The 22,123-nt window shown below is 45.0% G+C and overlaps 1 protein-coding gene across 3 annotated transcripts in view; it reads right to left on the minus strand.

Annotated features, from left to right (window-relative positions):
• The window catches only part of dph1 (diphthamide biosynthesis 1), a 580,960-nt gene that overhangs the window by 271,741 nt on the left and 287,096 nt on the right, over positions 1-22,123 (minus strand). For all 3 annotated transcript variants that reach the window (XM_060848151.1, XM_060848150.1, XM_060848149.1), the window contains one exon: positions 1,263-1,417. In XM_060848151.1, coding sequence (XP_060704134.1) covers positions 1,263-1,417 — 155 coding nt within the window. The remainder of the gene's footprint in view (positions 1-1,262; positions 1,418-22,123) is intronic.

Genomic DNA, 22,123 nt, shown 5'->3' on the forward strand with positions numbered 1-22,123 from the left:
CCAAAGGTGTGCAGGTTAGGTGAATTGCCCATATTGTTCAGGGATGTGTAGGTTAGGTGCATTAGTCAGGGAAATGTAAAATAAAAGGAGTGGGACATGGGTCTGGGTGGGATACTCTTCAGAGGGTCGGTGTGGACTTGTTGGGCCAAATGTCCTGTTTCTACACTGTAGGGATTCTATGAATGAATTCAATACAAACGGAAAGTGCTGGAGAAACTCAGCAGGTCTGGCAGAATCTGCATAAAAACAGAGTTAATGTTTCGAGTCTGATGTGACTCTTGCTCGGATCTCTGCTAAACATGAGTGCTTTATGGTTAGCAGTCTTTGAGAGTCATTGAAGGTAACACAACCCAAAAACACAATGAAGATACCAACTGTGGGTAATCAGGGTGTTCACATGCAATGGATAGCTCGGAGTACAGGAGACCTTCAGAGGCTGAATATAACAGCAGCATAGCAAGCTGGAGTTGGGGAGCCATCAGAACTGCTCTGGAAAATCATTTACTCTGTCTGTCAATTCTCCAAAGATCTGATCGAGTATTCAGATACTCAAAACTCGCTTATAAGATGAGACCTGGAATCCTGTGAGGAAACCCCAGGATCCAACACTTTCAATCAACTCATCTCCAGCCGTATTCCCCTGTGGGATGTACAAGGTGCTGTCAGATTCCTAGCCAATAAATAGAACAAATTCTTTCACTCATTGATGTTGACACTTGAATTTATTTTAGAGCTGGAGGGACTTTTTGTTCAGCTGAGGCTGGAGGTGACAGTGCTGGACTGTTGCTCAGGCTCTGGGAGGGAGGCTTTACCTGGTGCGGGGGGAGAGGTGTGTGTGTGTGTGTGTGTGTGTGTGTGTGTGTGTGTGTGTGTGTGTGTGTGTGTGTGTGTGTGTAGGGGGCTGATCTCCTGCTTTAACAGTTAATTCCCACACTCTCATCTGTGTTCTGGTATGGAATTGAGAGTATGATTGAGCACAGTCGCGTAATGTTGGTTTACTTGGGGGTCAGTGACCAGGCAATGCCAGGGATATTGTTTAAAACCGAGGAGTTACTGTGCAGTAATGAAGACGTAGTTACAATTGAGACTACCGTGGGATAATTACGTTAAAGTGGGACAGCAATGACGTTAGGATGGTTTTGTGATGAGATTAGGGTGGCATAGTTATGGAATTACATTTGGAAATTATGAAATTAAGGGATGACCCTGGGCCAGGGTGTGGTATAACAATGCAATAACAGTAGGGTGACAACTCTCCTTACCTGCAGCGCAGCCACGAACTGGATGGTGCTGACCAGAGCTAGGGCCGAGCCCTTGGGAAAGTTGAATCGAACCGTGTCAACAAAATGCGCACTGTCAATTTTGATATCAACAAACACGTAGAGCATCTTTATTCCTGCTGTGGAGTCGATCGGTACTGAAAGCAAGAAGAACAAAGACAGATGAGCCCAGTGGGAAAGGTTGGAAGAAAAATCGATGGCCACATGCACCATCACAGAGGCCGTCACTCAAGGTTTGTTGCTTTTCGTTTTAAGGTCCGGCCTAGCTTCAAAGGCTTTGCTGCCAGAGGCAGTGTGACAGGGAACCTGAGGTAGGAACCAGGGCTGCCCCCTTTCCTCCTTGCTCAAAGTGACTCAAACAAGCATGCATCCCTCACCTTCTCAGTGAGGGAATGTCGCAATTCCGATCGGCACAAGGATGGCCAGCCTGAACTGCTGTCAATTCCTTTAATCATTGTTGGGTGGGGGTGGGGGACAGAAACCAGATCCGCTGTTGGGGAGAGTTCAGAGGAGGGAACAGGAGTCTGAAATCACGCTGCACAGAGGGGAGTGGAAACCCCCTAAAGTTCCCCCAGAAGGAGGTTCAAGCTGGCTCTGACGGAACTTTCATACCAGAGATGGCTGGATTGTTGCTCAGTGTTAAACATGAATGAACAAATAAATGGAGAAATAGGCAGTGGGGCTGAATGGCCTCCTCCAGCTCCTACATTCCCTCTCCTTTAGTTTACTGGTTCCCTCTCCCTCTTATGTTGCCAGTCCATACTTATTGCCCTGCACAGGACCTCCCAGCAAGCCCTGTCTCCCTCTCACGCTATTGCCATTGTGTTATATTACACCATCCCAGCAAGATCCCACAGTATTGCTGGAGCAGCATTCCCTGCCCATCCCTGAATGTCCTGGACATGGTGGTGTTGAGCTGCCTTTTTTGGATCACTGTGGACCATTTGATGTATGTACACCCACAATATCCTGGAAGGAATTCCAGGAATTTTACCCGGTAACATTGAAGGAAGAGTGATACATTTCCAAATCAGGATGGTGAGTGGCTTGGAAGGGAACTTGAAGGTGGTGGTGTTCCAATGTATCTGCTGCCCTTATCCTTCCAGGTGGAAGTGGTTATGGGTTTGAAAGGTGCGGCCGAAGGAGGCTCGTTGAGTTGCTGCAGGGCATCTTGTAAATGGTACAGACTGCTGCTACTCAGCACCGGTGGTTGGAGAGAGTCAATGTCAAAGATGGTGGACTAAGGGGTAGCCAATCAGACTGTTTTTGCCCTGGATGGTGTCAAGCTTCTTGAATGTTGTTGGAGCTGCACCCATCCAGGCAAATGGGGAGTATTCCATCACACTCCTGACTTGTGCCTTATGGACAGGCTTCGGGGAGTCCGGAAGTGAATTATTTGCTGCATGGTCCCCAGCCTCTGACCTGCTTTTCTTGAACCCTAGCGTCTACATGAGAGGAGGGGGTGTAAATTTGGCGATGGAGGTGGGCTTTAATAAAATTCTGTAAACTAAGGTGAAGCCCAAAGATGTCACAGGAGCAGAAACTGAGTGCAGCTCAGGAGTCAGCATTATTCAATCCTCTAGCTAAATAAACATTAGGTCGATTTGACCTTTGCAATTCAATAAGTTTCACACTAATGGAGTGTGAACAAAAAAATACTCCAACAAATCGTTTTCGATTCACCTTAAAAAATGACAACTTCAGCCAAGTGCATCCATTGGTTAAAGGCACACAGAACGAGTAGCATAATTCACGAAGAATTAAACACACACTCTCTCTCTCTCACTCACACACACTCTCAATCCTTGGAAAACAGATTTTGTTCTGAGACACAGGAAGACATGTTAGGACAGGTGAACAAAGACATGGTCAAAAAAGAATCCTTTGTAAAGAAGAGAGAAAGAGGCAGAGATTGAGGAGGGCAATTGCTGAAAACATGACCTCAAATACAGAGTGAAGAAAATTGGGTATGTTGTGGGGCTGCTTAAAAGTCCTCAGCCATCAGCCAAGAGCAAGTTAAACTTCTGTGCCAACAAAGTAAAGGGTATCACACACTCCCAAAAAAACCAAAGAATGAGCGGGAATGTTGGTGTGCACATGTGAAAAGAAAAGTTGGAAACAAAGTCGATATCTTCAGAGGGAGGGAGAGAGTAAACAACAAAGACTTGCCTTTTTGTAACACCTTCAATGTATTAACCATCCTAATGCATTTCACATGAGCATCGTAAGGGGATATTCTAATCAGTAGTTTGACAAGAGGCTATTAAAATGAGTGACCAAAGGCTCAGGTAACTTTTAAAAGAGAGACTGAGCTTAATTCCATTCTCATCTGATGTCTAGGAACACTGTGCGACTTGCTGCCAAGGCTCTCAAGGTACTGTGCTAAAGCGAGATTATATTTCCCCATAGTGACCCTAACTGATGACCCAAAGAGTTGGCCCAGGGCCCTGACCCTGGCTGTGATCTGGTCAATGGAAGGATAGCTCCCAGGGACTGCGAGGGAACAGAACCAGGCTCACAGCATTTCAGCTCAACAAAACTTTGGACATTCAACTAAGGTCACCCAGCAGCTCACCGAGGTAATGAATCTTGCAGAGGGCTGGGTTTTAGCAACATCATTCATCACAGGAGAGTGATCTGGTGAGTGAGACTTGCTCCAAGGTCTAATACAGTACGCACATTGCTGAAAAGTAACTCCAACTGCATGTAGGGACTTAATGGTTCAGCTAATCAATGCTGGAAAACGTCACGGGTCCCATTAACTCCTCAGTGCTACATTAGTAAACCAACATCATAGTGCCAGGATACAAATCAATGCCGAGCCCAAGTCGAGTACAGAGTTGAAAGAGATGAGCCTGAAGAAATGTTTTGAGTTGGAAGTATGTCATATGGAAGGATGATGCATTCTATCGCTGGCAGCAGTGAAGCTCCAGAGTATTTGGATTGTGAGCTTGTGTTGGAGGTATACAAAGTGGCATTTTTAAAACAAAGTTCTTTCATGGGATGTGGGCATCAACATTTACTGCCCATCTCTAATTGCTCTGCAGAAGATGGTGGTGAGCTGCTTTCTTGAACCACTGCACTCCATGTGGTATAGAGACCCTCACAGGGCTGTCAGGAAGGGCATTCCAAGATTTTGACCCGGCAACAGTGAAGGCATGATGGTAAATTTCCAAGTCCCAATGATGTGGACTTGGAGGGGAATTCACAGGTGGTGATGTTTCCACATATTTGCTGCCTTTGTCCTACTAGGTGGTAGAGGTTATGAGTTTGCCAGGTGCTGTGGAAGGGTCCTTGGTGAGGTCGTGCACAGTATCTTGTCGATGGTACACAATGCTGCCACTCTGCGCTGATGGAGGAAGGAATGGTTATTTAACTGGTCGATGGAGTGCCGATCAGGCATTGGGCTGCTTTTGATTTGGATATCAAGCTGTTCACATGTTGGAGCTGAGAACATCATGACATATGGAGAGTAATCAATCACACTCCTGACTTGTGGATGACACAGAGGCTTTGGAGGGAGTTACTTGCAGCTCTTGAAGCCACAGTATACAGTACATACATAACATTACACAGGTATGACTGGTCCACTTCATTTCAGTTTTCTGATATCCTCCATGTCCCACTCCATGTAGCCATGGCCTGGGGGAGGGGAGGAGAAGATTGTCAGAGGATCATGTGTCGCTCAGTGGCTATCAGTATGGCTTTGGATTCAAATCCCACTCCAGACACCGAAGCACATCAACCAGGCTGACAAGTCCATGTGCAGTACAGAGAGGGTGCTGCACTGCCAGAGATGCCACTTTCACATGAAACATTATACCTCATCTCAACTGCAGGTCATAGATCTCACAGCTCCACGATTTCAAAGAAGAGTATTCACAGTGTCTTGCAGCTATTTATCCCTCAACCAACACCACTTAGAAGAACCCTGGTACTGCTACTGGGATGGTGGTGGACATCAATTGGCTGCTGCCCTTCTTGCCACTGCACAGTGACTGTAGTTTCAAAGTTAATTAACTGGCTGTAATGCACTGTTTTCTTGTCAGGAGGGTAGTGCAAGGCACTATATAAATGCACTGCTGGCTCCTGACAACTGCTCATCTTCGAGGGTTTAGTCTGGGGGAGGTGGGGGGAGTGGGGAGGAGAGAGTGTCAGATTTGAGGAACTCACTTGCACTGTGGGACCCAGCTCCAACAGGATATGTAGAAACCCTGGCTGAACACATCTTCACCTTGGCTGCTTAGAAAGCTCAAGAGAGAGAGACAAGGATTCATAATCCATCCCACTAACCACCTCAGCCTGCACTTACTCTGAAGCTAATACAGCAGGGGTCACTCTAAGTTAGTCGAACATCCCCGAATCCCCAACGTATTTATATTTTAAATTAGAAAGAAAAAGGAAGAGCTTCAAACTGTGTGTTCTAGTGTAAATGAGATGAAGTTCAGGAATGCAGACTGGATGAGGTCAGGAGCATTGCGAGGCAGCTGGTCACCTCTGCCAGCCTACCGGCGCCAGCTAATGAAACACTCTTGGAAACTGTCTGAGCCGAACTGAAGGACACCACAAAAAGCAGCTAGCAGGCCACAGGGGTCCCTCCCCTCCCCTCCCCCACTGCCAGCTCCTCACTGTGCCCTCATCACCCCCCCCACCCCCCCACTCCCATCCCACTTTCTGTCCCTTATGTTTCTGCTGATTTATAACAGGAATTAAAACAGAAATCTTGCAAGAGACAAAGACTGCTGGACAAGAAAATTGCGACTGTCTATGAGAAAATATTACTCTCAAAGGTCCTGTGTCCCCCAAGGAATCTTGAAAATTACAATCAGTGCCAGCTCCTCAACCGAAGTTACCTACTTGAAATTGCATTCCCAGAGACCTTCCTCCCTTTGTAAACACTTGTCCACTTGATCGGTTGTTTGCTTTCTGCCTCAGTCGGCACTTGTGGCAAATAATCCCCATGGCAACAATAACTTACACCTCAATAGCACCTTAAACATAATCATTTGTCTCCAGGCGTTTCATAGGGGCATTACTGAAGAAAATGCTATACCAAGGGGAGCAATGGTGTGGCTTAATGGTAATGTCACTGGACTAGTAATCCACAGGCTCAGGAATATTGCTTTGAGGAAATAAGACAAGGCAGCAGTTCTGGTCACCCTGCTACAGGAAGGATATCGTTAAATTGGAAAGGGTTCAAAAAAGATTTACCAAGATGTTGCCAGGGCTAAACATAGGCAGGTGGGACTGGTTTAGTTTGGGAACATGGTCAGAGTGGACTGGTTGCACTGAAGGGTCTATTTCCGCACAGTATGACTCTACGACTCTATAACTGTGGATGCTGGAGATCTGAAACAAACACAGGAATTGCTGGAGAAACTCAGCAGTTTTGGCAGCATTTGTGGAGAGAGAAACAGAGTTTTGAGTCCAGTAAGCCTTCGTTGGGATAGTTCTGACATTCAGTTCTGGTGAAGGGTCACAGGACTCGAAACAACAACTCCGTTTTCCTTTCTACTATCTGTTTTTATTGTTGGGAGATCGTGGCTTCAAATCTTAATGTGTGACTGTGGTAGAACTTAAATTCACTTCATAACAAAAGGCTAGCCTCAGTGATGGTAGTTGTGTCAATGATTATCATTAAAAACCCAGTTGGTTCACTAAAGCCCTTTCACCCATCAGGGAAGGAAATTTGTCGTCCTTTCCTGGCCTGACCTACATGTGACTTCAGATCCACAGCAACGCGTAACCCATCTCCTGATAAAACCGCTCTGTTGGAGGGGCAATTAGGGATGGGCAATAAATGTTGGTCTTGCTCGCAATGTCCATATCCCATGAAAGAATAAAATTAAAATCACATGGAGATAAAAGGTCAGATGGTCAAAATGTTAGGTTTCGGGTTAGGTTTTAAATGAGGACAGAAAGCTGGAAGGTTTAGGGAGGGAGTTCCAATTAGAGGCACAGCCACCAATGGTGGAGAGATTAAAATTGGGAATCCACAATAATTGAAGGAGATTGCAAGAGACCAGCATTGGAGTGTTTGGGGGGGGGGAATAGAGACCTGGAAGGGAATAGGGAGGGGCAAGGCCAGAGAGGGATTTGGAAACAGGGTGGGAATTTGAAATTTCATGCTCTCATAATTCTACCAGTGAAAAAAAATCTTCTAACTTCCGCTTTAATTCTTTCAGTGAGAATTTTCAGACTGTGTCGTAACTTGGTGTCAATTTGCCAACAAGCGGAAACAAGATTTCACTGCCTCTGACTCGGAAAGTCTCTGATAAATACCTCCCTTAACTCTCTCGTACCATTTGATAGATAAATAAAACACACTCAATTTTTAAAGCTGCAACTGTAACTATAAATGTCAGCTCCAGTGCGTCACCTTTGTGTGAGGCAACTGTGCATTGTGCAAAAACCTGATGCTCCATCTTTCCTCAAACGATGGGGCGTTGGCATGGAAACAAGACACTTGGTGGTGCTGACGTAAAACAGCACGATCGGTAATGCGGTGACATCATTACTGCTGCGGTGACATGTATTTTGTTGCTTTTAGTTAACCAGATGTGTAAAACTTAAAATTCCACTGATCAAACTAACAGGGCAGTATAAGAGCCCTTGTAAAGTGCTTGTCCACCAGGGGTAACATCAAGAAATTAAAGCAGCCTGTAGTTTGCATTTATCATAGAACACAGAATCCTTAGTGTGGAAACAGGCCATTCAGCCCTACACACTGCTTCTCCAAAGAGTCACCCACCCAGACCCATTCCCCCACTATTCTACATTTACTGCTAAGTAATGAACTAACCTACACATCGCTGAGCGCTATGGGCAATTTTAGCATGAACAATTCACCTAACCCGCACAGCTTTGGATTGTGGGAGGAAACTGGAGCTGCCATTAATATAATGAAATGTGTGTCACAACATGTCTACCCTTCTGATAGGCCTAACATTTCTTTATTCTTTCAAGGGCTGTAAGCATTGCTGGAATGACCAGCATTTATTGCTCATGCCTAATTGCCCAGAGGGCAGACAAGAGTCAACCATATTGCTGTGGGTCTGGAGTCACATGTAGGACAGACCAGATAAGGTCTTCTCTTCATTGCTCAGACCTTTGAGAAGAGGAGTTGGGACATTATATTGAGATTATACAGGACGTTGATGTGGCCTGTTATGGAGGACAGTGCATAGTTCAGACCTCCCTGTTATGGGGAGGATATTATTAAGCTAGAGAGGGTTTAAAAGAGATTTACCAGGATGTTGCTGGGTATAGAAGGTTCAAGTTATAAAGAGAGGCTTGATAGTTGGATCTCTTTACACAAGAGTGTAGGAGGTTGAGAGGTGACCTTATAGAGGTCCATAAAATAATGACGGCTATGGATAACATGAACAACAGGTCTCTTTTACAAGGACATTTGGATAAGTACATAAATAGTAAATGTTTGGAGGGATAAGGGCCAAAAACAGGTAGGCAGGACTAGTTTGGTTTGGGATTATGCTTGGCATAGACTGGTTGGTCCGAAGGCTCTCATTTCCCATACTGTATGACTATGACCCTATAATGGGATCAGTGAAACAGACGTGTCTTCATATCAACTGATGATGGTTGTCAGAAACAATAAGTTTAGCTTTCAATTTCAGATTTTATATTAAGTTTTAAGATTTATTTTAAATTTCATCAACTATTGTGACAGAATTTGAAGCCATGTCCCCACAGTACCACCTGAATTACCCATTCAGTGGGATTGCCACTATGCCATCATCTCCACCCACAGCTAGTGGTCAGCATGAGAGAGTCTCCTGGCCAGTCATTCTCAATATGGAATGATGCCCCTCAGGCTTATGCATAACAGGCTGATGATCCTCTCCAGGAAGATCTCGCGATGAAAACAGACCTAAGCATGCGAAGAATAAGAAAGAAGAATAATGGAGTGAGATGCCCTTAATGTGCTTTGTGACAGTGTGGCCAGGCAGATTCAACATCCCAGCACATGAGGAGATATTCAGACAATTGACCAAGGTTAAAGCAATGGGATTGAAATAGAGAGAGGAAGGAAGAGACGTGACAAACTAATGGATTATCATTATTTATCATAAGGGGAGGTAAATACTAAAGCAGGGAGGCTATGCTTGTGTCATACAGGGCATTGGTGGGATCATTATCAGGATTACTGCGCACAGTATAAGTTTGCTTATTGAAGAAAGACTGCAAGTGTGTTGCAACCATTCAAACAAGTTTACTGGACTAATACCTGGAATGGAGGGAGGAGAGGTTGTTTTGAGGAGAGGTTGGAAGGGTTGAACTTGTCTCCACTGGAGTTCAGAAGAGTAAGAGGCAACTTGACTGAAACAGATAAGGTCCTGAGGGCTGGTGGCAGGGTGGATGTGGAAAGGATGCTCCCTCGAGGACCTAGAACTAGACCTCGCTGTTTAAAAATAAGGGGTCCCCTTATTCACATGCCTGTGGGTTCGGGGAGGGAAGTATAGATTTAAAATTCTAGGCTGTTGAGGATATGGGGGGATAGCCAAGAGACTGGAATTGAAGCACTGCTATGATTTACAATCAGACTGTGCAGCTCCTGTCCATGCCATCTCGATGTTAATTTGAGCCTCACTTTCACAGTAATCCTTCTAGGCTGAGAATCTTGGGGGAAGGAAGAAGATTTCCAATAAAGTGCAACATCTGCCAATGGCTTAGCTAATTTACCTAGTGATAGGTGAAACCACAAAGTCTCCAGCACAGCCACAACTGATTCCTAATCACCAATTTCACAGTGGGAGAGCACAGCGGGAGTGGTGGAAACACCAATACAGTGCGTTCTGATATAACGCGTGTTTCATCAATACAAATTGGCTGTAACTTGACTGACGAATTGTAGATGTTGTTCGGATAACGCGAACTTTCTACTGAACAGGTATAGCGATTTTCTATAGCAATCTTCGACAGTGGTTTCCCACAGCACGATTTTGTATAGCAATCTTCTACAGTGCAATTTTCTGCAACGGTTTCCCATCGTCAGTTTTCTAAAGCAACCTTCTACAGCGCAATTTTCTACAGTGGCTTCCTATAGCACGATTTTGTATAGCGTGAGGTTGCAGAGGAACGCAACTGCTGTGTTAAAACAGAATGATCTGGGTAACTATAAGAGAAGCCAGCATCAGGCTTCTCTGACAGCCAGCCACACGACACGACATGATGGTTAGATCAGGTTCGACCTTTAATGGTCAATGCCCCATTCTCTACCAATCTGTCTAATGAGCCAGCAGCACTCACCATCAAGGCACCCCCGGCCACTGAAGAGGTGTCTGGGGGTAACTCAGCAGAATGTTACAAATACTCTAAGGGTTAAGTTATGGGAAGCACTGTCATAAACTGCACTTGCGAGTTCAGGAACGATAGGAGGTTAAAGAGCGATCAGATGAAGGTTTCTAAGGATCTTGAACAGAATTGATAGTGTTGATAAAGAAGTGTTGGTGACTAATGGGGTACATGGTGACAAACCAACATCAAAGCAGCACCAGGCCATTCAGGGGAAAAGGCAGAAAGGAAAACATTTCTTTCTGCAAAAGCTGGTGAAAAGCTAGTCGCCTTTTCCACAAAAAGCAGGTGATACCTACACAATTAAGAATTAAGAGGGGAGATTGATAGGTTTTTGTGGTATGAGAACATAAATTCTAAAATGGTGGACTGAGAGTAGTGTGGATCATGCAGCTGCTCTTGAGATTCAGGCTTATTTCTAGATTTACTTCTACATTTCCTACAATTATTACATTTCGTTAGTAAACGTTTGGAGGGATATGGGCCTTGCACAGGCAGGTGGGACTAGTTTAGTTAGGGATTATAATCAGTATGGACTGGTTGGATGAAGGATCTGTTTCCATGCTGTATGTATGACTGTATAAATGGATACAGAACACAGGCAGACTGACCAAGTTCTGGTATAGATTAGACTTGAGGGGCTGAATGACCTCTTCTTCTGATCCTTTCTAAACTGTAGCCAATGGGGACTCAGGGAAGGGTTGTGGACGTAGGGTGCATGAAGGGGAGGGAAAAAGAACAGTGCTGAAACGTTTAAATCATTGGGATAAAAATGAAAGCCAAGTGTTTGTCAGGGACCATAGGGGTGGGTGTGTGTGTGTGTGTGTGTGTGTGTGTGTGTGTGTGTGTGTGTGTGTGTGTGTACTCTACACGCAGTATTCACTGTTTGCCAAGAACGAGGTTGTGAGGGTGGCTCTATAATGTTTAGAGAAAGTTCTGCAGGAACTCCAAATGCCTCCCGACATTTGAACCTGCACTTTGTGCCTCACTCTGTTTTGCAAATACTGAAGACCTTTATTTGAAAATTGCTGTTGCAAATGAATACTTGAAAATCATCCCAGAACCCACAGATATTCAAAAATTTGATACAAAACATTTGTTCCCTATTAAAAATACATTTCCAGTGACTGTATTTTCACACTTTGCTCTCACTATGTTGCCACATTACTAATGCAACCTGCCCACCTCAATATGGTATCTGAAGAATCCAACAAATGCCTGAAAAATGTTGCCTACACTTGCTGGAGCAGTATTAAAGCAGAAACAGCAATGCCTAATGGTACAGGGCTCATCAACAGTGATTAGAGACTTATTCCATTCAACTCATCTCTAAGGATAGATCTGAACACTCCTTTGAGACAAATAAAGACATTAAACCTGGGACTGTGTGTTTGGTCAAAGAGGTATCAACCAAGTCAGAAGTCACTGGATACAGTTCAACAGATTTGAATGCTTCATCAGAAGTGACTTCACTTGACAAAGCAGCAGTGCTCCGAAAGCTTGTGATTTCAAATAAACCTGTTGGATTATAACCTGGTGTTGTGTGACTTCTGACTTTGTCCATCCCAGTCCGGCATCTTCACATCACACCGGTATGGAATGAAGAGGGTGAAACAGGAAACAGGAACAAGTCACTGGACACCTCTGTGCCTGCTCTGCTATCCAATAACATCAAAGGCAATCGTCCATTTCAGCTCCACTTTCCAATCTGATCTCCATATCCCCTGATTCCCTTAATGCCTGATTGATCTCTTTACAGAAGCTGGGGGGCTGAGGAATCCAAACCTTTTTGGAGGGGGTGGGAGAGGTGGGGGGCACTTGCAGATCATGACAGTGAAGACAGTTCCAGAGCTGAGAGTCGAGACAGATCAATGCATGGCCACCGATGCTGAAAGATAACTGGCAAAAATCCCCAGGGGAATCAGGAAGACCCTATCTTTAAAACAAGCACAAAGATTTTGCTACGATCTGGAATCAGTGCTCTGCCCGAACTGAAACAGAAAACAGATTCAGCAGCACTTTTCAACAGGGAATTGGGTAAAAAGTCAAAACTAAAATAAAAAATTTATGAGGAAAGAGTGGGTGGGTAGGGATGCAACCAATTGAATGGATCTTAAAGGGAGCTGGAACAAGCATGAAGTGTTTGATAACCTCTTTCTACACAACCTGGACTATCCAGCCCGCACAGATGCAGCCCTCTTGTAGCAAGCAGTGAGAAAATGAAAAAAAAACGACAAACTAGAACATGCATAAGACATCCCCGCAAAGCAACAATAAATCGTCTTCAGCCTCCAGGTCAAAGCCAGTCAGCAAATAAAAAAAAATTATCTCTGAGAAAGAAGAGCTCTGTGACTGGAATTTGATGAATAATTAAAGGAGGCGAGTTGTGTCTATGGATTGGCAATTTCTTTGTATCTAATACTCCTTCCACTTTCACCTCTCAGCCGTCAACTGCAAGAACAATGTCTCACATGAAAAGGGCAGAAATATCTCAGTTATCAAACAAGCTTTGTCATTTCGCAGGACTTTGCAGAAATTACCAGCAACATCAAACTGCATCAGTAATTTCACTGCCAAGCTTCAAAGTCATGGGCAAATAATGAACTGGTGATGCACACAGTATCTGAGGAATGTAACGTCTTTTCAATGGGATTATCCATGGAGGAGATTTGTTTTTTTTTAAACTCATCCCAGTTAGAAGTATTTAATATTCAGTCACTCTTCTTTTTGATTAAAACACACACCATTTAGAATTTTACCATCCACTGTAAGGTTGCCAATCCTCTGGGACTGGCCTAAAGCTTCCACAACTTCAAATGGAATCTCTAGTATGTTATATCGATCCCAAGACAGTGGTGAAGTACAAAGCTAGACACTAATACTTTTCTTGATACAAGGTTTATTCACACAATACAGCATTATACACCCCACCCCTCCAACCGTAACAAGGACCCCACCCCTCCAACCGTAACAAGGACCCCACCCCTCCAACCGTAACAAGGACCCCACCCCTCCAACCGTAACAAGCCGCACCTCCGCCCTCAGACCCCACCACTCCAACTGTAACAAGGACCCCACCCCTCCAACCGTAACAAGCCGCACCTCCGCCCTCAGACCCCACCCCTCCAACTGTAACAAGGACCCCACCCCTCCAACCGTAACAAGGACCCCACCCCTCCAACCGTAACAAGGACCCCACCCCTCCAACCGTAACAAGGACCCCACCCCTCCAACCGTAACAAGCCGCACCTCCGCCCTCAGACCCCACCCCTCCAACTGTAACAAGGACCCCACCCCTCCAACCGTAACAAGCCGCACCTCCGCCCTCAGACCCCACCCCTCCAACTGTAACAAGGACCCCACCCCTCCAACCGTAACAAGGACCCCACCCCTCCAACCGTAACAAGCCGCACCTCCGCCCTCAGACCCCACCCCTCCAACTGTAACAAGGACAGAACGCCCTGATGTTCACCTTCCACCCTACCAACCTTCGCATAAACCAAATCATCTGCCGACATTTCCGCCACCTCCAAACAGACCCCATCACCAGGGGATATATTTCCCTCCCCACCCTTTTCCACCTTCCGCAAAGACCGTCCCCTCTGTGACTACCTAATCAGGTCCACGCTCCCCTACAACCCACCCTCCCATCCTGGCACCTTCCCTGCCACCACAGGAACTTTAAAACCTGCGTCCACCCCTCTTCCCTCACCTCTATCCAAGGCCCTAAGGGAGCCTTCCACATCCATCAAACTTTTACCTGCACATCCACCAACATCATTTATTGTATCCATTGCTTCCGATGCGGTCTCCTCTACATTGGGGAGACTGGGCACCTCTTAGCAGAGCACTTTAAGGAACATCTCCGGGACACCCGCACCAATCAACCACACCGCCCCGTGGCCCAACATTTCAACTCTCCCTGCCGCTCTGCCGAGGACATGGAGGTCCTGAGCCTCCTTCACCGCCGCTCCCTCACCACCAGATGCCTGGAGGAAGAACGCCTCATCTTCCGCCTCGGAACACTTCAACCCCAGGGCATCAATGTGGACTTCAACAGTTTCCTCATTTCCCCTTCCCCCACCTTACTCTAGTTCCAAACATTCAGCTCAGCACTGTCCCCATGACTTATCCTACCTACCTATCTTCTTTTCCACCTATCCACTCCACCCTCCCCCCACCCCGGCCTATCACCTTCATCCCATCCCCCACTCACCTATTGTACTCTATGCTACTTTCTCCCCACCCCCACCCTCCTCCAGCTTATCTCTCCACACTTCAGGCTCTCCGCCTTTATTCCTGAAGGGCTTTTGCCCGAAATGTTGATTTTACTGCTCCTCGGATCCTGCCTGAATTGCTGTGCTCTTCCAGCACCATTAATCCAGAATCTGGTTTCCAGCATCTGCAGTCATTGCTTTTCCCGCAGCATTATACATGTCTGCTTCCCAGCGATCACCCCAGTGTCTCAGCAGTCTCTCTTTATACTCTTTTCAGTACTAATAATCCAAATCAAATCAGATGACAGCCAATTAGAAAGGGAGTCAACTCTCTTCTAGAATGTTTTTTTTAATCAACCTGATCAGACACCTCTGAAATAAGTGGACCTTCAACCCACACCTTCTGGCCCAGAGCTAGGGACATTACCAGTGTGCTACAAAAGCCCGTTTTGCTTTTTTAAATCAATACCAAATTGAGATATGATGTGGAGGTGCCAGGCTTGGACTGGGATGGACAAGGTCAGAAGTCACACAACGCCAAAAGCTTGTGATTTTAAATAAACCTGGTTGATTAGAACCTGGTGTGCGCGACTTCTGACTTTGAGATGTGACAGCATCTTTAGTTTCCCTTTGTACGTGTTCAAAGGTGAACTCCAGTCGGGACTTGTACTCAGGCCTCCTGGTTGAGAGGAAGGGACACTATCACTGTGCCACAAGAGTTCCTAAGTACTCGTTCCTAATTAATCTGCTCAATCATCTTATTATACACCTCTAGAACAAGCGAAAGTTGAACTTGGGCCTCCTGGGTCAGAGGTGGAAACACTACCCGTTCACTTCAAGAACTCTTCATAAATGCCTTAGACATTTCTGAATCAACCTACTTACAAATGTAATGACAGACCTCTGTAACAACTGGGACGTGCACACAGATCTGCTGGCTCAAAGGTAGGGATACTACTACTGTGTCACCAGAGCCCTATGTAGATGCTTGCGGTACTGAAACTAACAATGTGTTTCTTAACATCATACTATTAACAGAGCAGACTGGATGTAGGTTTGCTCGCTAAGTTGGAAGGTTCGTTTTCAGACGTTTCATCACCATACTAGGTAACATCATCAGTGAGCGTCCGGATGAAGCACTGATGGTGTAGCCCGCTTTCTATTTATGTTTGGGTTTCCTTGGGTTTTGGAAAAAATACATAAATAGGAAGCGGGCCATATGGAGGCTAACTAATGTGACCTGGTACGGTGATGAAACGTACGAAAACTAACCTTCCAGCTCAGCGAGCAAACCTACATCCAGAACCTCAACCTGAGCTACAAACTTTCTCAAAACTCACTAACAGCAGACTGCTTTGAGCAAATTTAAGGGAATACGATTCGAAGGGCGTAGAGTGGGAGGCAATAGAAGGTGTTGTACCTTTTATTAAAATTCTGGGCACTTTCTGAAGTGGCTGGCTGACTGACAACCAAAGATCACCCAATCAGGTGAGGAGGAATCTGTCACTCTTCTAACTGGCTGAAGGAATGCAGGGTATCACATAAGATGGATGCTTTAGGCAGCCAATGGCTGTGTGGGATGGAGTAACACGTCCATCGACTTGTGGGTTTAGACTTCTGCCATCTTTAACACTGATGTACTCACTCCCCTTTCAGCAGTGATAGCCTCTCAATGTTTATGTTTATACAAAATATTTGTGATTTAATTTTGCTGAAAAGAGAGACTTGTTGCCAAAGCTTCTCATCTTGCACTCGTTGGACAAATGGAGGAATGCCAAGTTTCAAACAATCCCTAATCATTTATACCACAGAAGAAAAAGGCATTCTGACTCTGAACAGCTGAGGGACTGGCATGGGGAAGTAATGGGGAACTGTCGGGATCCCAAACTCCTGGGTTATTCTATAAAGGTACAAGGCTCGGGTTTATTGCTTTTGTTTGCAGGGAGCAGTTTTCTGCAACAGGATTTCTATCATTTCTAGCAAACATACTTGTTCCATATAGAGTTCAAATGACCATCTTACATTGGTTATTAATGCACCGTTATTGTGCTGAGAATTGTTCAACAAGTCCTGCCCAATCACAGAACCACACCGAACAGCAGATAGTACGTTTTGGGTTTTGGAAGTATGGGGTCTGTACTGTTTACCACAAATAACCAAGGGTATCTGCCATTTGATTTTATCAAGAATGTACTTTAAGTTAAAATTCTTTCGACAAGTCGTTCTGCTATAACGCAACAGTTGTGTTACTCTGCAACCTTGCACTACAGAAAACCACTATAGAACATCACACTGGCGAACATCACTAATAGAAAATTGCTATACCCATTCAGTGCAAAACTTGCGTCATCCAAATGTCCACAATTCATCAATCACATTACAGCCAATTCAAACTGACAAAACGCACGTTATAGCGAAACAAACAGGATTTCTTGAAGAAAAAGCCTCAGATCCTCACCTCATCCCACTTTGCCCTCTGAATCCCCACACCATCAAGGTGGTTGCTTATGATTATATCCCAGTAACTGAGTCAGAAGGCAGTGGGATCAAGCCCCACTCCAGAGAGGTGAGCACACAATCTAAGCTGACATTCACAGTACAGCATGAAGGCACTGCTGCACTGACATAGCTGGCATGTTTCAGGTAAAATGCATCCTTTCAGGTGGACTTAAAAGGTCACACAGTGCTCTTTCTAAAGACAACAGGGCAGCTCTCCCAGGTGCTCTTGGTCAACATTTGTCCCTCAACCAACATCAGTGAAAGAGATTATTTCATTGTTCTTTGTGGGATCATGCTGTGTGCAAATTGGCTGTCACGTTACAATGGTGACTACACCTCATAGGTTTTACACTAAAAATAAAGCAGAATGTGACTATTGGAGATAGTAAATGGTGCTATATAAATGCATGTGCTTTTCTTCTTTCTCAAGGGTAAGTAGGGAAGGGCTACAAAATCGTAGCGCAGCCAGTGACACCCACATCCTGTGACTGAATAAAAGGAAGAGCCACTGGCCAAAGTCTAGAAGTAGGATGTACCTGCCCTTGAAAGCTCTTAATAGATGGCAGCTGGTAATGGGTTCATTCACAGAATACAGCATTCCTTCTGTCTGCTTCCTACATACTACCTCCACTGTCCCTGAAATCTCTCTTAACAAGTGCTCTGAACTAGATATTTTCTAATCAACCTGCTCAGAGATGTTATTACACACTTCTGAACTAGGTGGAACATGAATGTGGGTTTCTAACCCCAGAGGTAACTGCACCACAACAGTGTCCCTGGACTGTAGCTGACCGCCCTGCTGTCAACCAGCTGCAGTGGTGATGGTGTTGCTTAAATAGAGCACTGGACTGAAAGATGGCAATTGATATCGACTGATATAGTTCCACTGCAAACAAACTCAGTGCCCAAGTATAAGCAACAAAAATACAAAACAAAGACCTCTGTGCTAAACGGCAATGAATCACTATTGCTATCTCTGCAACATCTCCCGTTCTGATTGATCTATTGCTGGCCTGGACCCTAAGCTCTCCACTTCCCTTCATAATCCTCCCCGTGATTTAAAACACTCTCTTTGGTCACCTGTCCTATACCTTCTTATGTGGCATGGTGCCAAATCTTGTCTGACAAAGTATTTGGATATGTTGAGAGTGCTTTGTGACTGCAAGTTGTTATAACAGACAAGGGAAGACAGGCTATTGGGCAAGTAATTGTTGCAAGTGTCAGGATAATGTTACTGGAGACAGTAGGTGCAGAGAAGATGTTCCCCATTTAGGTCAGCCATTTAGGACTGAAATGGGAATTTCTTTGCTCAGAGAGTGACAAACCTTTCAAATTCTCTACTCTAGAGGACTGCGGATGTTCAGTTGTTGAGTACATTGAAGCTACAGATCGATATTGAAGATTATTAGTCATTGAGTAAAAGAATTGGGACGTCATATTGAGGCTGTACAGTACATTGGTTAGGCCACTTCTGGAACATTGTGTGCAATTCTGGTCTTCTTCCAATCAGAAGATGTTGTGAAACTTGAAAGGGTTCAGAAAACATTTACAAGGATGTTGCCAGGATTGGAGGATTTGAGCTATAGGATGAGGTTGAATAGGCTGGGGCCATTTCCCTGGAGCATTGGACGCTGAGAGGTGACCTTATAGAGGTTTGTAAAATCATGAGGGGCATGGATAGAGTAAATATACAAGGTCTTTTCCCTGGCTTGGTGAAGTCCAATACTAGTGGGCATAGATTTAGGGTGAGAGGGGAAAAATTTAAAAGGCACCTAAGGGGCAACTTCCATCTCTTTGCCACTTGTTCTATTACAGGTCATTCTGCTTTAACACATTTCGTGAATGCAAATTCACTGTAATGCGATTGACGAATTGAGGACAATAATTCTAAAGTGGAAACATATTAGATTAGATTAGATTAGATTACTTACAGTGTGGAAACAGGCCCTTCGGCCCAACAAGTCCACACCGACCCGCCGAAGCACAACCCACACAGACCCATTCCCCTACACCTAACACTACAGGTCAATTCACCTAACCTGCACATTTTTGGACTGTGGGAGGAAACCGGAGCACCTGGAGGAAACCCACACAGACACGGGAGAATGTGCAAACTCCACACAGACAGTTGCCTGAGGCGGGAATTGAATTGAAGCAAGTACAGTCAGTTCTTCTCTAACATGATGGTTGTGTTCTTGTGCAACCCCATGTGATAGAAAAATTGTGCTTTAGAAACAGCGATTAAAGTGTTGGTGATGTAATCGCATTACAGCCAACACGTCTTAAAAGTTCACATTTTAGAATCAGTGTCCTCAATTTGTCACTTGCATTACAGTGAATTTGCATTAATGACACGCGTGTTACAGCAGAACAGCCTGTAACAGAACAAGTGGCAAAGAGGTGGAAGGCTATGCTGGATGTGGTGACAAAGCTGTTGTCTTGGCCCACATTCACCCCTCACCAAACATTCCAACGTCATCAAAAACCAAAACAAAACTAGGTCATTTATAGACAAATACATTCTCAGACCCCTATAGATTAGATTGTGGAAACAGGTCCTTCGGCCCAACCAGTCCACACCGACCCTCTAACAAGTAACCCACCCAGACCCATTTCCCTCTGACTAATTGACCTAACACTATGGGGAAGTTAGCATGGTCAATTCACCTGATCTTCACATCTTTTGGACTGTGGGAGGAAACCAGAGCACCCGGAGGAAACCCATGCAGTCACAGGGAGAATGTGCAAATTCCACATAGACAGTCACCCGAGGCTGGAATCAAACCTGGTACCCTGGTGCTGTGAGGCAGCAGTGCTAACCACTGAGTCACTGATAGCCGTATGCAGAGCATTGCTTGTGGCATTCCCAACAATATGGTTATGTTACAGGGTTAGTTATCCACAGGCCTGCAAAATGGGTTCAACCTCACTGTGGCAGCTGTGGAAATGAACTTCAGTAAATTAAATGAATCTTCAAGAATTTCTGCTATCTTTACCCAGTCTGGCCTACATGAAACACCATATTGTCTCAACTGCCCCTTCTAATAAGCCAGCTAGCCAATCAGATTATGGGGAATGAGGGATGAGCAACAAATGCTGGCCTTGCCACCAACACCCACATAGAAGAATAAAATACAAGCAATAGCAGGAATTGCTGGAGAAACTCAGCTGGTCTGGCAGCATCTGTGTGGAGAAAGTGGAGAGCTGACATTTTGATTCCAGTGACTCTTCATCATAACTGTTAGGAGCTAATAAAAGCTGGTATTTATGGTGAAGCCGAAGTGGGGGAGCCAGGAGAGAAGTTTGGGAGGTGGCGGGGGAGATGAAAGACATAAATGTACAAGGAGAATATGGATAACAGGCCAACACAGAGGAAAAACTGAAGAGTCTGATGAGGAGTCACTGGATTCGAAATATTAACTCTGCTTTTTTCGCACAGATGCTGCCAGACCTGCTGAATGTTTCCAGCAACTTCTGTGTTTGTTTCAGATCTTCAGCAACCACGATTCTTTGCTATTTTCAAAATATAAGCAATTCCTATGGCTCTCCAATCATTGAGTGCTCTGTCAATGATAAGAGGAGGAGATGGCTGCTTTGCCATTCAATGAGATCGCGTCTGATCTTGTCCCTTAACTCCACCCTCTTGCCCTATCTCTAAATCCTTCAGTTCTGTTTGTGGTCAAACAGGATTTCAGTCTGAACACACGTCGTCTGAACATACCTTTGGGCAAGAGAATTCCACAAGTTCACACCTGAACTACAACATTTCTCCCCATCTAAGTATTAAAGGGTTGAAGCTGTATCAAGAACACCTCATTCTTGAGATCATGGTCTCAGTGAATGGCAGAATAGACCTTGAGGGGCTGAATGGCCTCCTCCTGTTCCTATGTTCTTGACACCAAAGATGGGGGCACAAACCTGCTCAGCACCTCTCTGTCATGCGTTCTGGTGTTTCTCTGAGGTCATCTCTCATTCTTTGAATATCTACAGAACTTCAGCCTATTCACCTCAGTCTCACCTCAAAGGACACCCTCTCCTCACAAGAACTAGTCTAATTTCTAATAGAAACGATCTATTGTTTCTTAGCATCTCTTGCATGTCCTCCAAGGTCACGCATAATATTACATTGCTGTATAGTCATTCTGGGCAAACAGAGTAGACAATTTACATAAAGCACAGTCTCACAGGCAGCAATGAGAAAAATGACCCATGTAACTGAGGGATGAATGTTGGCCTGGATAGCAGTTGGAAGGGTTGAAATAAGCTCTCTCCCTCACGATGTGTCCTTTGATCTATGATTTGGAGATGTGTGTGTTGTGTGTGTGTAATTTTTCCTTTGATCTAATAGCACTCAGCTTGGATTAATGCCCCCTGTAGCTATGTAACAAAGCAGTGTTTCCCTTAGTACCACAGCGTCACCTGGACCATATGTGGGATGAGGTGGAGGTGGTTGGCTGAGAGGGGGTTGGTGTGGGCAGGGAAGAGTTTCAGTCCACGAGTCCCTGATCGAGGGTGACAGTATAATCGCAGACAGAGACCAATTCTGGTCAGTGATTGTCATGCCACCTGTAGGCTCATCAATGTTAGAGAGAGCGAGAGAGAGAGAGAGAGAGAGAGAGCGAGAGAGAGAGCAGACACAAGCACACCGACATAACAGACAGCAAGTCCAATCAGCTTCACTACAAATAGGGGCAGGTGAGCCAAACCCACTGAATTACTGAGGCGGTAATGAAATAATAATTGTGATTAAGTACAGTGTCCAGGCTGGGATAACGGGATCATCTGTTTCTGTCATTAGTCTGGTAATCATAA

This window comes from Hemiscyllium ocellatum, chromosome 31 (genome assembly GCF_020745735.1).
Source record: "Hemiscyllium ocellatum isolate sHemOce1 chromosome 31, sHemOce1.pat.X.cur, whole genome shotgun sequence".
NCBI classification, from domain to species: Eukaryota; Metazoa; Chordata; class Chondrichthyes; order Orectolobiformes; family Hemiscylliidae; genus Hemiscyllium; species Hemiscyllium ocellatum.